At 44.1% G+C, this 15,868-nt stretch overlaps 1 protein-coding gene across 1 annotated transcript; it reads right to left on the bottom strand.

The window, feature by feature from the left end:
* Positions 1 to 1,399: 1,399 nt before the first annotated feature.
* On the bottom strand, positions 1,400 to 6,351 carry LOC109747795 (uncharacterized). Its single transcript, XM_020306817.4, has 3 exons — positions 5,959 to 6,351; positions 5,076 to 5,219; positions 1,400 to 1,763 (listed from the first exon to the last, which is right to left on the bottom strand). The coding sequence occupies exons 1-3, from the start codon at positions 6,232 to 6,234 to the stop codon at positions 1,584 to 1,586; spliced, it is 600 nt and encodes a 199-aa protein (XP_020162406.1). The 5' UTR covers positions 6,235 to 6,351; the 3' UTR covers positions 1,400 to 1,583.
* Between the last annotated feature and the right edge of the window lie 9,517 nt (positions 6,352 to 15,868).

Genomic DNA, 15,868 nt, shown 5'->3' with positions numbered 1-15,868 from the left:
AGTGCTCTCCTGGTGTCGTTCCACCGCTACCATCCCGGACCAAGACGAAGAGTTCATCGCCTGGCTGACCTTGGCCATCGCTGCCACGCCTCCCAGCCTTCGATGCGAGCTCGCCTCCATTGCCATCCTCACGGCATGGTGGCTATGGAAACACCGCAATGGCCGTGTCTTCAACAGCGACCACCCCTCCGTGAGCCGCGCCATCAACGACATCCGGGAGGAAGCAAGACTTTGGACACGCGCGGGTGCCTCAAGATTGGTGCTCATCATGCCGGAGACGTAGCCTAGGGCCGCTGTGGCAGGCGCACCCACTCCTCCCCGTGCGCCATGGCTGTCGTTGCATGCCATCTTTGCGCCCATGCTCAACAGACCACCACCCCTCTTTTCTGTAACATCCATGTAATTCTTGCTACTTTATACCTATCAATACAATGATACACAAGCCTTTTGCGTATTCGCGAAAAAGAGAAGGCTTGTTGGGGACGCGGCTGCTCTTAGAGCAAAGAAATACCGCTGCCAAGTTTCCCGGGCAGCCAGATATGCCCGATCTTCTTGTAGGCACACAAAGCAAGGCGAGGTGTCCTCTTGCAGACCATGCCTGGCCCTACGATCCGAAGTCTACACACAGTGCTGCACCGCATGCCAAGGAAAAAATTTACAGCGTAGAGGCGCCCAACACTTCCAGATACATTGCGCTGCCGGAATACCAATATTAGTCCAAGGCCGAGGTAGCGGAGTACGAGCCGTCATTAGTCCAAGGCCACCTAAATTTGTCCGGGGCAGAAGCATCTCTGTTGATACCTTGGATCGCATGCCAAAGCTGGTTGAATTGCCGCCCTTCCCTAGGGAGACACAACGTCGCAATGTCAGCTACCCATCGATGATTCAGGAGCCCTTGCTGAAATCAGATCAAGTGTGATGTGCTGTACTGGCTAAAGGCCGACGCTAGGTGTTTTGGGTCAATGTTCGTTGCAGATGGCAACTATCCCCTGAACTTTGTGTTATTCCCTCTTCTTCTGTTTATGATCACACAGTTCTCATGCATGGTTAGAAAAAGAAAAGAAAAAATTATCACCATTGGTAAAGGAGAGGGCCGCCGCTGGGTCCCTACGGTGGAGAGAGGTAGAGCGCCCCTGCACGGACGGGGAGACGAGCAGCGAGCAGGACGCCACGCCAGGGCCACCAGGGTCAGAGCGACGCTGACTGCATATTGGTGGCCGCATGTTTACTTTGCTGGCTTCGTCCAACTGTAGTGTAGGCTGATGTTTCTGATCCCACCCAACTTTATGTTCGTCACACCTGCTTCTCTGCAGAGTCTACCATTTGCTCAATTTTTTAGAAGAACATCATTTGCTCAATTCACAAGCGAAACAAATAAAAGGTACTAGTACAGTTTACATTTGCGAAACGAAAGAAAAGTTTCATTAACGTTATTTGGCAACACAACGCAGGCGTTTCACTATGTAGTTGTGATTCTGTTGACTTGTCTCTCCACGTATACAGTATGTCAAGAAAATTACATAAATGGCCCAAAAAGGGAAACTGTAATAATAAAGAAACCAAGGAATAAATGAAGCTGCCTGTTACATTCTCATCTCGAGGTCAGGGGTAACAGATTTCCTCTTCAATCTGTGTTCTGTTCGAACCTCGTGTTGCTCACCTGTATCACCTTCATCTTCACGGTCGGGGTCTTTTGGACCTAAGTTCAGATTTATATCGGTTCCACCAACGAAATTTCCAGAATCTCGAACCTCGTCTGATGCCTGAAACAGGAAAGCGTATATGCTCAATTCTCGATTCTTTTCTCTCTTAATAGAGGACTTCAAATATGAAAAACAAGCACGCAAAATCATGTTTGCAATGCAACCTATGGAAAGAGTACGATGGGAAAATACTCGTAGGTTTTTCCAGATGGATTAGGAAAATGGGATCTTATCTTGTTCTACTCTTACAAAGGTCTAGTTGATGGCAGTTCGTTCACCCTCATAAATTACCTATTAAGTCGACAATAAATTAACTAGTATCACAATTATTCAATGTACTAAACATATGTATCACGATCTTCGGACTGATCAACATTTTGAGATATTTTCTCATATTTGCAAAAGAGACTAAGATGACTTACACATTTAACCAACTCATGCAATAAAAAACTCCTATAGAATGCACGAGCATTTAACTTCTGTAGCAACACACAAGTATTTAGCTAGTTACCAAGAAAAGTATGTTGAGAAGAGCAGGACTACAACATTTACATATATTATCAGGTATCACAAAGTTGATTAGTAGAGACCAAAACAAAGAAATTTTACAGAAACTTCATATCAATATTCCTGGAAAATGGCGTGGTATGGGCGTATGGCTGTGAGCTCACTCAGCCGCCGTGTTGATACACACGAGCGACACGGATGGCGAACTATAACGCCACCGGACCACCTCTACCCCTCGCCGCCACCAAGACGCACGCACGGGCTCACTCGGCCACCATGTTGCTCCACACGAACATACACGGGTAGCAAACTGTAGCCCCTGCCGGACCACCTCACCCTTCGCCACCTCCTCTCCCCCTCGCCGCCACCAGGACGCGCTGCTGGGCAAAGCCGTGTTGCTCCACATAAACAAACACGGGTGGTTGACTCCAGCACCCCCCCACCCCCTCCGACCACCTCACCCTTCGCCGCCACCAGGACGCGCCGCTGGGCAAAGCCGTGTTGCTCCACACAAACAGACACGGGTGGCGAACTCTAGCCCACCTCACCCCTTGCGGCCGTGGCGGTGCTTCTATTTCGTTTGCGATTGCGGTTGTTTGGTGGCTGGCTTGTGCAGGGACCGGTGCAGAAATGGTCACGCAGCGGCAGCACGTGGCCCTCGATGCTCCTCGGCGGGCGTGTCGTCATCGCTTGGGAGTGCGGCGCCTGGCTCACTGGCTGTAGCTGGTGCGCTGGAGCTGTGGCGCAGCTCTGCTACGGTGGCCTGGTGGTGGCGCGTGGAGGCCAGGATGCAGCTATTGGCGAGCTCGATGCGCAGATCCGGCGTCGGCTCGTCTTCGTGCGCGGTGATGGCCGAGGTTGGGACGCGCATTCCCGGCGGGAGTGCTCCTTGGCAGCTCTCTGGCCATGGCGTGGTGTGCTCTGGCTCGGTTGGGTGAGTGATTAGGAGGAGTTGCTCCTTACCCGACCGGCGGGGCGCATGGATGCCATGGCGGTGGCCCCGGGATGTTGCTGCATACGCTTCTCGCACATCTTGTGGTGATTCGTTGCAGCGACGGTGAGCTGCGAATCGAGACAGCGGCACAACGACGATGAGCTGTGGGTCAGAATGGTGGCGCAGCGGCGCTCATTCTTGGGGTTGGTTTAGGGAGCCATGGAAGGTTGTGGTGCTCAGGTGGTCTGGCGGCCGTGGTGGTGGTTGATGGTGGTGTCGAGTTGACTTGATGCAGTGTCATAGGGCATGGTGAACTGCTAGTGAATGCCAAAGCACCGATCTCAGTCGATGCCGGGAAGGAGGCATCCTAGGACATTGTTCTCCTTGTTGGAGGCATCGTCATGGAGCCCCTTCACCTACCTGGGCATTTGCATCTCGAGCTCTCCACGTGAAAGCCTAAGCTTCGGCTTTGCCCGGAGCGGGCGACGACGTTGTTCTTGTCGGTTTTTCCCTTGGGGGCGTTGGCGGTTGGTGTCGTCCCGCACCTTCGTCATCGGCTAGGCGGGTGCTTGCCTCAAGGCCGACGTTGAAGCCGGAGCGACGGCTCCGGAGGACGTATTTGTGCTGCTTGGCGTCGAGTCTAATGACTTGGGTGGCAGAGTCATCGGCATCATACACTGCATTGGAGCCAGTGTGGAAGTCCATGCGGCGGTCGCGAAGTACGCCTTTGCATTGCTGGGTGTCGATTCTAGTCACTTGGGTGGCGGAGTCGTCGGCTTAACTGATACACAACCTTAAGACCGGTGTTTGTGCATTGCTGAGGTTTGTAAGCCGGAGCGGCGGCCCCGGGTCATGTGGTAGGGTGTAGACTCTGATCACTTGGGTGATGGAGTCCTTGCCTCGCTTGGAATGCAACCTCGGGGCTAGTATGGCATAGATTGTATCGGTTTCAGCCAATTTTCCTTATTAACTGGTCGATTCTCTTCTTCTATATGAAAAAGGCAGAGCTCATCCCGGCTGCTCAAAATAAAATATTCCTGGAAAATTATTTCCCAATGAACAAGGTGATTTTTATATAGTTATAATGTAGACCGAGTAGTAGACATGACAATAGTGTAAATATGTCAGTACATCCATTGTTTACAAGGTGGTAAAGCGACCTAAGGTGAGCACCACCCGCTCCGATGCCTAAGCGCCGAAAGCGGGCATATTTCTAAGGCGCTGCCAGGGCGCCTTATCACTCAAGCGATGCTTAGGCCTTGTACAATGCTAGGTGCTTAGGGAGGTGCTTAGAAAAATAAACCGGGTTTTTGTGAAGCACCGGTACCTATTTCTAGAGGAGAGACGCTTAACTAAGCGTCTACCCTGTACAAATAAGCACCGGTGCTTAAGGAAAGCCTGATTTATTTCTCTAACCACCTCCCCTAAGCACCTTGCATTGTACAAGGCCTTAAGAGTCTAAAGCAAGACGCCTTATAAACAATGAATATATCTTAAAATAACATCCGGACAAGCTAGAGGTTTAAACTTTTTATTTATTTTTAGAAGTGGTATGGTTTGGTGAACCACAGCTACCAAGGCATAAGATACATGAAGCGTGACACTATTACCAACTATCTGCACAAAATAATGTAGCGCTCCTTGTGAGAGCGCACATGAATCATGATTGGATGCTAAACGATGAAACATTTCAAATAGTAAACTGTTGGATGCTTTGCCGGGCAAAACTATTTGAGTCATTATATAATAGCATATAATGTTTATATGAATCAAGAAAATGAAATTCAAAGAAGAGCAATGTTGTCACTTATTGTTGTAAAATGACATGTGATGCCACGTGTTGTCTAATGGTTGAATATTAGTGAATTAATGAAGATAACCATTGATAACCATCACAAACTAGTTATACAACTAAGTAAGTCCGATTTTACCTGGGACTCATCCATAAGTATATCATCCATATTAGTTTTCCCAATAGACTGCTCAGTTTCCGTAGATGAAGGTTCTCCATCATTAGCCTTGTTCTCATCATCAGATTTGGCAGATTCTTGCCTTTGATCTTGAACTACAGAAACCTGTAGTGTGGATAGACTCAGTACATACCGACTGACAAGGTATCAGGAAAATAAAGAGTAGAATACCAGAGTTTCAGAGGTAAATATTGTCACCAACAGTGATCCAATTTGTAAGTACAAGCATATGATGGAAAGGCGACAAGACAAGCGAATACAAATATAAAATGAGCATGTACTTCTACATGAAGTTAATGTGTCCAAAGCTGAAACTCAATAAAGGTGTTCATGACCCATGATAACTTGAAGATTATCAATAATATTTGAACTAAGCTAAACCAATGATAGTAGGGCGTTTCAATACTGGTGTTAAATTATCAAAGAAACTTGCTGATGATTCACCAAGAAACAACTAAGGTGCTATAGCTCAAAAGTTAGTGTAGACTACAGTTTGACAGCAGCGGATTATACTATATGCTTATGAACAACTAACACTTGTAGGAATAACTAATACTACAAGTTTAGCACCATGGAAAACACCACAGCTGTATAATTACCCAACTCGCAAACAAACAAAACAATCCTCTATATTTGCAGATCGATCCGACCATATGGTCTGATTTTGTTGCATATCCCATAATTCTCTTAACATAAGAGGTCAATTACTACTTAAAGAGTTCAATTCGACCGAGATAAAAAAATTAATCAACCAAAAGAAGCTAAAGATACATCCTGGCACCAAATCAAACTCATCGTACCACCAGAAAGTGACCACACCAAATAAGTACATAAGAATCCTCACCGGCACGTACCGCCGCCTTCTCGTGGCCGTCTTCGCCGGTGCCGTCTGCTCCTCATCTCCTTCGTTGGCGCCGTTCAGCGGGGTCCACTTGAACAGGATGAGGTTATTTCCACGAGATCCAGTCCCGGTTGAGGAGGCCGCGGCGGAGGTGGCCGTGGCCGTGGCGGCGGAGATGGTGACCCATTCCTTCCGCCACTTCCTAACGGGCCCGGTGAACGTCATCGCGGGGCCGTAACGGGCCGACGAGCGCCCTAACCGCGCGCCAACGCCCTCCATGGCAGGGAATTCCTGTGACGGCGGCGGCGGCGGCGGCGGTGTTCTTCTGCCGCGAAGTGGGACCGAGCGCCGCGAATAATTAGGTTCAGGAAATAATTCGTCCAGAAGTAACACGAGGAAGGGTGTGATTCGTCTAATTCATATCTTAGATGTTTTTTAAGAATGTCACATTTAAGCTCCCACAAATATATAATGCAGCAATAAGAAACAAAAAAGACCACAAACAGAGTCGAAATCACGTTAGATGTGACAACTATGTCACATCTAAATGTATCCTAGACCCTTGACCGATAATTGAGACCGGTTCGCAATGACCGTGGAATCAAGGCATCTCCAACGCCCAAAATGGAGACCAGAAGCGTCGACGGACACATCTGTGTCGACGGATGAAAAGTTGTCATTCAATACTTATCTAGGCCTTCCCGTTATGGTTGGTTTAGATAGGAGCGATAGTTTCACCCACCTTGTTAAGAGGATTGTGAACAGGTTGAAAGGATGGAAGAAGAAAATATTGTCGTTGGATGGCAAGAAAAGTTTACTGAAAGCTGTAATCCAGTCTATTCCGGTGTTTGCTATGGCAGTGTTTAACATTCCAAAGAAAGTTTGTAAAGAGATTACAGATGCAATGGCAGGTTCTGGTGGGGCAATCCTGAGGAAGAGAAAAAAAATGTAATGGCTTGCTTGGTGGCGAATGTGCCTTTCCAAAGATAAAGATGGTATGGGCTTTAGAGATTTGCATGCTTTTAATCTCGCAATGTTGGTCAAACGGAGTTGGAGAATGATCACTCACCCTGACACCTTGTGTACAAAGGTCCTGGGAGCAAAATATTTTTCCGATGGAAATTTATCGAAAGCAGGACAAAAAGAAGGATCCTCTTATACATGGCAAAGCATTGTGGCAGGTTTGCGAACTTTTAGAAAGGATTATATTTGGACTGTAGGAAGTGGAGAAAAGATAAATATTTGGGAGGATCATTGGATATCCACCAGCCCCACAAGAATGGTGTACACAAGGAAGGATAATATTCTGTTGAGGACACTGGATGAGCTTATTGACCCAAACACAAGAACATGGGACGAAGAGTTGATCAGGAGCATTTTCTTGCCAGTGGATTCGGAAAGAATTTTGAGAATCCCATTATCTGAACACCTAACTGATGACTTTGTGGCGTGGCATAAGACGAAATCATTTGTGTTCACATTCCGGTCTGCATACTACACCGAGTGGGATCACCAATTTGACTCTAGGGTGGTTAGTACTGAGGGGCCTTCATCGGTTAATCCTGTTTGGGCAGCAGTTTGAAAACTCAATGTCCCTAGCAAAGTCAAAATTTACATTTGGAGAGCTTTACGTGGTGTGATCCCGGGAATGGGGGTCCTGGCAAATCGACATATTAAGGTGTCGCCTCAGTGTCCTATATGCAAGGATGGTGCCGAGGATATTAGACATTTATTGTCCACCTCTACAAGAGCGCGCACTGTATGGAAGGCACTTGGAATCGTTCAACTAATTGATCAGACCCTTGTTGTCGATCGTTCAGGATCTGTAGTGCTTGAAGAGATTTTGAGATGGCCAAAACAAAAATCGCCAGTGATCGGTCAACTAGGTCTACAAGAAACAGTGGCAGTCAGCGCGTGGTATATTCGGTGGGAGAGAACAGAAGCTAAGAAAGGTATGAACATCAAGCCACATGTATGCTCAGCTTTCTCCATACAAGCAATTACAGCAAACCATGCGGGAAAGATTCCTGATGACTCGATAGAAACTGCGAAATGGGAGAAGACACCAGCGGGAACATACAAAATGAATACAAATACTGCTTTTTCAGTGATGGCTCAGGTGTGTTAGCTGCAATAGTATGTAACTCGAGAGGACAAGCTGTGGCGGGAGTTGCAGAACCAATCTCCCAAGTAATGCTGCCTCGGCAGAAGCTCTTGTTGTACGTCGCGGACTGCAACTTATTCATGACATCGGATGCTCTCAAGTAGTACTGGAATCAGATTGCCTTGAGATAATACAAGCATGCATCGGGGAAAGTGATATCCGAGCTCTATTCTGCAATCATGGCAGATTGTTTTGAACTAGCTCACGGAATATCACTCTTAAGGTTTCAACATTGCTTTAGGGAAGCAAATAGATTGGCACATCGTTTAGCAAGACATGCATATAATTCCCAATTGTCAATTTCATGGGATGATGAACCTCCTATTTCCTTCTACCGCATGTACTTGATGATGGAACATTATCAAACTTGGAATAAAGTGCCAAATAGGCTTTCCCTCAAAAAAAGTTGTCATCCAACTTTTTTAGCACACATATAGGGAGTAGGCTGCTCCCTAGCATTCCATGGCGGCCTGCTCAAACAAAAAATTCTTGTCCCACGTCGATAAATAGGAAAGCGATCCCTCACGGTCCACAACACCTGGTCCCCGTCCCCCTCATGTTATTTCGCCTGCCAGCCCCCACCCCATCTTCTCTCCGCCTCCTATTTCCGGCGCCAACAGGCAGAGCCTCGCCCCCATCTTCTTCTCTCCCAAGAAAAAAAGGGGACAGTTCGTCCTTCCCGGATCCAAAAGCTTCATAGTCCTGCAATGGCGGCCTTAAGAAGCTAGAAATCAAAGAAACCAGAAAGAAAAGCCAGTGGTTGAAGAAGCAAAAAGAAGTCACAGAGGTAAGCCATCAGATTTGCTCACCTTTTCCCTAACTTTTGCCTTTATTCCATCCTGTGGAAAATTGTTCTTCTTGATCCAACATGTCTTTATTTTGTTGCATCTGTGCTGCTTCCCTGTTGCATAACAACACATTGTAAGCATCTACTAGTCCTGGAAATCAAAACCCTAAGTGATAGTTCTTCTGTTTTTAGTGTGCTTGTTCCAATGTTTTCCTGCTCAAGTTATTCTTGGCAATTTGCTTGTCCTGTTTGGGAAAGAACAGTGTTACCATGAGGCAACTAGTGGTGGTTATATGAGATACACACAATCAAATGCTACTGTGGAGCAAAGAAACATGGCTGAGAACAATGTGCTCAGTAGGAAAATCAAATGATATTGTGGAACAAAAATCATGGCTGATGAGAGCAACTTGCATTGCAAAACAAAAAGATTAAGCAAAAAAATATACTCTCATAGCAACTCGTGTAGAAAAAGCTAAAGCTAACCTTGACAATTTACACATCTTGTTTAAGCAAAAACAATGTTACCATGAAGCAACTAGTGGTGGTTACTGTTGGGAAGTGTTGCATGGAAAACAAAAAATTTCTACGCACACGCAATGATCTATCCATGGAGATGCATAGCAACAAGGGGGAGAGTGTGTCTACGTACCCTCATAGACCGTAAGTGGAAGCCTTTCACAACGCGGTTGATGTAGCCGAACTTCTTCGTGCTTCAACCGATCAAGTACCGAACGTACGACACCTCCATGTTCTGCACACGTTCAACTCAGTGACGTCCCTCGCCTTCTTGATCCAGCAAGACGTCGAGGTAGTAGATGAGTTTCGTCAGCACGACGGCGTGGTGACGGTGATGGTGAAGTGATCTCCGCGGGGCTTCGCCTAAGCACTACAAAAATATGACCGAGGTGGTAAACGGTGGAGGGGGCGCCACACAAGGCTAGGCAATTGTCTGGTGTGTGCTAGGCGCCCCCTCCTCATATATATAGGTGGGAGGGAGGGAGGAGCAGCCATGCCATAGGACACGCCCAAGTAGGAGGAATCCTACTTGGAGTCCCTCCCAAGCCACGTGCCCCCTGCCATATATAACCCGAGGGGGAAGGCAAGAGGGGGGAGAGGGAAGGAAGTAGGAATCCTAATCCACACTTTCTTTGCCCTCCCCTCTTTCCTTCTCCTTCTCATAGGGCTGGCCTCTATAGGGGCGCACGAGGGCTGGTATGTTCCCTCCCTTGGCCCATAAGGCCCATATCTTTGCCGGGGGTGCCCGAAAGTCCTTTTCGATGACCCGATAAGTACCCGGTACCCTCTGGAACACTTCCGGTGTCCGAATACCATCATCCTATATATATCAATCTTTACCTCTCGACCATTTCGAGACTCCTCGTCATGTCTGTGATCTCATCAGGGACTCCAAACAATATTCGGTCACCAAATCACATAACTCATATAATACTATATCGTCAACGAACGTTAAGCGTGCGGACCCTACGGGTTCGAGAACTATGTAGACATGACCTTGATGATGGAACATTATCAAACTTGGAATAAAGTGCCAAATAGGATTTCCCTCAAAAAAAGTTGTCATCCAACTTTTTTAGCACGCATCTAGGGAGTAGGCTGCTCCCTAGCATTCCATGGCGGCCTACTCAAACAAAAAAGTCTTCTCCCGCGTCGATAAATAGGAAAGCGATCCCTCACGGTCCACAACACCTGGTCCCCTTCCCCCTCATGTTATTTCGCCAGCCAGCCCCCACCCCATCTTCCCTCCGCCTCTTATTTCAGGCGCCAATGATACGTCTCCAACGTATCTATAATTTTTTATTGTTCCATGCTATTATATATTCTGTTTTGGATGTTTAATGGGCTTTATTATACACTTTTATATTATTTTTGGGACTAACCTATTAACCGGAGGCCCAGCCCAAATTGCTGTTTTTTTGCCCATTTCAGTGTTTCGAAGGAAAAGGATATCAAAGGGAGTCCAAACGGAATGAAACCTTCGGGAATGTGATTTTCGGAACAAACGTGATCCAGAGGACTTGGAGTGAACGTCAAGCAATCAACAAGGAGGCCACGAGGCAGGGGGCGCGCCTACCCCCCTGGGCGCGCCCTCCACCCTCGTGGGCCCCTCATAGCTCTCCTGACCGACCTCTTTCGCCTATATATACTCATATACCCTGGAAACATCATATACGGAGCCAAAACCCTATTTCCACCGCCGCAACCTTCTGTACCCGTGAGATCCCATCTTGGGGCCTTTTCCGGCGCTCCGCCGGAGGGGGCATTGATCACGGAGGGCTTCTACATCAACACCATAGCCTCTCCGATGATGTGTGAGTAGTTTACCTCAGACCTTCGGGTCCATAGTTATTAGCTAGATGGCTTCTTCTCTCTCTTTGGATCTCAATACAAAGTTCTCCTCGGTCTTCTTGGAGATCTATTTGATGTAACTCTTTTTGCGGTGTGTTTGTCGAGATCCGATGAATTGTGGGTTTATGATCAAGATTATCTATGAACAATATTTGAATCTCCTCTGAATTTTTTATGTATGATTGGTTATCTTTGCAAGTCTCTTCGAATTATCAGTTTGGTTTGGCCTTCTAGATTGATCTTTCTTGCAATGGGAGAAGTGCTTAGCTTTAGGTTCAATCATGCGGTGCTCGATCCCAGTGACAGTAGGGGAAACGACACGTATTGTATTGTTGCCATCGAGGATAAAAAGATGGGGTTTATATCATATTGCATGAGTTTATCCCTCTACATCATGTCATCTTGCCTAATGCGTTACTCTATTCTTATGAACTTAATACTCTAGATGCATGCTGGATAGCAGTCGATGTGTGGAGTAATAGTAGTAGATGCAGGCAGGAGTCGGTCTACTTGTTGCGGACGTGATGCCTATATACATGATCATACCTAGATATTCTCATAACTATGCTCAATTCTATCAATTGCTCGACAGTAATTCGTTTACCCACCGTAATACTTATGCTCTTGCGAGAAGCCACTAGTGTAACCTATGGCCCCCGGGTCTATTTTCCATCATATTAATCTCCCGTCAACTAGCTATTTTTATCTCCATTTATTTTGCAATCTTTACTTTTTATCTTTATCATAAAATACCAAAAATATTATCTTATCATCTCTATCAGATCTCACTTTTACAATTGGCCGTGAAGGGATTGAAAACCCCTTTATCGCGTTGGTTGCAAGGTTCTTATTTGTTTGTGTAGGTATGAGGGACTTGAGCGTGGCCTCCTACTGGATTGATACCTTGGTTCTCAAAAACTAAGGGAAATACTTACGCTACTTTGTTGCATCACCCTTTCCTCTTCAAGGGAAAAACCAACGCATGCTCAAGAGGTAGCAAGAAGGATTTCTGGCGCCGTTGCCGGGGAGGCTTACGCCAAGTCAAGTCAAGATTTGACTCCCAGCAACTAGCCATTTCTGGCGCCGTTGCCGGGGAGTCTATGCACAAGTCAAGACATACCAAGTACCCATCACAAACTCTTATCCCTCGCATTACATTATTTGCCATTTGCCTCTCGTTTTCCTTTCCCCCACTTCACCCTTGCCGTTTTATTTGCCCTCTCTTTCCGTCCGCCTCTTTTTCGCTTGCCTCTTGTTTGCTTGTGTGTTGGATTGCTTACTTGTCACGATGGCTCAAGATAATACTAAATTGTGTGACTTTGCCAATACCAACAACAATGATTTTCTTAGCACTCCGATTGCTCCTCTTACCGATGTTGAATCTTGTGAAATTAATGCTGCTTTGCTGAATCTTGTCATGAAAGATCAATTCGCCGGCCTTCCTAGTGAAGATGCCGCTACCCATCTAAATAGCTTTGTTGATTTGTGTGATATGCAAAAGAAGAAAGATGTGGACAATGATATTGTTAAATTGAAGCTATTTCCTTTTTTCGCTTAGAGATCGTGCTAAAACTTGGTTTTCGTCTTTGCCTAAAAATAGTATTGATTCATGGAATAAGTGCAAAGATGCTTTTATCTCTAAGTATTTTCCTCCCGCTAAAATCATCTCCCTTAGAAACGATATTATGAATTTTAAGCAACTTGATCATGAACATGTTGCACAAGCTTGGGAGAGGATGAAATTAATGATACGTAATTGCCCTACTCATGGTTTGAATTTATGGATGATTATACAAAATTTTTATGCCGGATTGAATTTTGCTTCTAGAAATCTTTTAGATTCGGCCGCGGGAAGCACTTTTATGGAAATCACCTTAGGAGAAGTTACTAAACTCCTAGATAATATTATGGTTAATTATTCTCAATGGCACACTGAAAGATCTACTAGTAAAAAAGTACATGCGATAAAAGAAATTAATGTTTTGAGTGGAAAGATGGATGAACTTATGAAATTGTTTGCTAATAAGAGTGTTTCTTCTGATCCTAATGATATGCCTTTTTGTACTTTGATTGAGAATAATAATGAACCTATGGATGTGAATTTTGTTGGTAGGAACAATTTTGGTAATAATGCTTATAGAGGAAATTTTAATCCTAGGCCGTATCCTAGTAATTCCTCTAATAATTATGGTAATTCCTACAACAACTCTTATGGAAATTTTAATAAGTTTCCCTCTGATTTTGAGACTAGTGTTAAAGAGTTTATGAATTCACAAAAGAATTTCAATGCTTTGCTTGAAGAAAAATTGCCTAAGATTGATGAGTTGGCTAGGAACGTTGATAGAATTTCTCTTGATGTTGATTCTTTGAAGCTTAGATCTATTCCACCTAATCATGATATCAATGAGTCTCTCAAAGCCATGAGAATTTCCATTGATGGGTGCAAAGGAAGAACCGCTAGGATGCGTGCTAAGAAAGATTGCTTTGTAAAAGCGTGTTCTTCTAGTTTTTATGAGAATAAAGATGAATATCTAAAAGTTATGGATGTGTCTCCTATTAAATCTTTGTTTTGCAGTATGAATCTTGATAATGATGGGACTGGAGATGAGTCAACTTTAGTTAGAAGGTGTCCCAAAAATTCGGAGTTTTTAGATCTTGATGCAAAAATTGGTAAAAGTGGGATTGAAGAGGTCAAAACTTTAGATATCAATGAACCCACTATCTTGGATTTCAAGGAATTTAATTATGATAATTGCTCTTTGATAGATTGTATTTCCTTGTTGCAATCCGTGCTAAATTCTCCTCATGCTTATAGTCAAAATAAAGCTTTTACCAAACATATCGTTGATGCTTTAATGCAATCTTATGAAGAAAAACTTGAGTTGGAAGTTTCTATCCCTAGAAAACTTTATGATGAGTGGGAACCTACAATTAAAATTAAAATTAAAGATCATGAATGCTATGCTTTGTGTGATTTGGGTGCTAGTGTTTCCATGATTCCAAAAACTTTGTGTGTTTTGCTAGGTTTCCGTGAATTTGAAGATTGTTCCCTAAACTTGCATCTTGCGGATTCCACTATTAAGAAACCTATGGGAAGAATTAATGATGTTCTTATTATTGCAAATAGGAATTATGTGCCCCTAGATTTCATTGTTCTTGATATAGATTGCAATCCTTCATGTCCTATTATTCTTGGTAGACCTTTCCTTAGAACGACTGGTGCAATTATTGATATGAAGGAAGGGAATATTAGATTCCAATTTCCGTTAAGGAAAGGCATGGAACACTTCCCTAGAAAGAATATTAAATTACCTTATGAATCTATTATGAGAGCCACTTATGGATTGCCTACCAAAGACGGCAATACCTAGATCTATCCTTGTTTTTTTGCCTAGGTAGGGGCGTTAAACGATAGCGCTTGTTGGGAGGCAACCCAATTTATTTTTAGTTTTCTTGCTTATTGGTTCTGTTTAGGAATAAATCTTTGATCTAGCCTCTGGTTAGATGTGGCTTTATGTTTTAATTAGTGTTTGTGCCAAGTTAAACCTATAGGATCTTCTTGGATGAAAGTTATTTGATCTTGCTGAAAATTCCAGAAAAGTTTTGTTCACGAAAACAATTGTTAAAAATCACCAGAACGTGATAAAATACTGATTCCAATTTCAGTAGATCAATAAACAAATTATATAGGTCGTCCTATATTGGTAGATTTTTCTGAGTTCCAGAAGTTTGCGTTAGTTACAGATTACTACAGACTGTTCTGTTTTTGACAGATTCTGTTTTTCGTGTGTTGTTTGCTTATTTTGATGAATCTATGGCTAGTAAAAGAGTTTATAAACCGTAGAGAAGTTGGAATACAGTAGTTTTAACACCAATATAAATAAAGAATGAGTTCAATACAGTACCTTGAAGTGGTGTTTTGTTTTCTTTCACTAACTGAGCTCATGAGATTTTTTGATAAGTTTTGTGTTGTGAAGTTTTCAAGTTTTGGGTAAAGATTTGATGGATTATGGAACAAGGATTGGCAAAAGCCTAAGATTGGGGATGCCCATGGCACCCCAAGGTAAAATTCAAGGACAACCAAAATCCTAAGCTTGGGGATGCCCCGGAAGGCATCCCCTCTTTTGTCTTCGTCTATCGGTAACTTTACTTGGAGCTATATTTTTATTCACCACATGATATGTGTTTTGCTTGGAGTATCTTGTATGATTTGAGTCTTTGCTTTTTAGTTTACCACAATCATCCTTGCTATACACACCTTTTGAGAGAGATACACATGATTCGGAATTTATTAGAATACTCTATGTGCTTCACTTACATCTTTTGAGCTATATAGTTTTTGCTCTAGTGCTTCACTTATATCTTTTAGAGCATGGTGGTGGTTTTGTTTTATAGAAACTATTGTTCTCTCATGCTTCACTTATATTATTTTGAGAGTCCTACAAAACAGCATGGTAATTTTCTTAAATAGTGAAATTAATCCTAATATGATATGCGTCCAAGATTAGTAAAAACTTTCTTATAAGTGCGTTGAATACTAGGAGAAGTTTGATACTTGATAATTGTTTTGAGATATGAAGATGGTGATATTA

This window comes from Aegilops tauschii, chromosome 7 (assembly GCF_002575655.3).
Source record: "Aegilops tauschii subsp. strangulata cultivar AL8/78 chromosome 7, Aet v6.0, whole genome shotgun sequence".
NCBI classification, from domain to species: domain Eukaryota; kingdom Viridiplantae; phylum Streptophyta; class Magnoliopsida; order Poales; family Poaceae; genus Aegilops; species Aegilops tauschii.
Note: the sequence above shows the minus strand (reverse complement) of the source record. Positions and strands in the feature narration are given on the sequence as shown.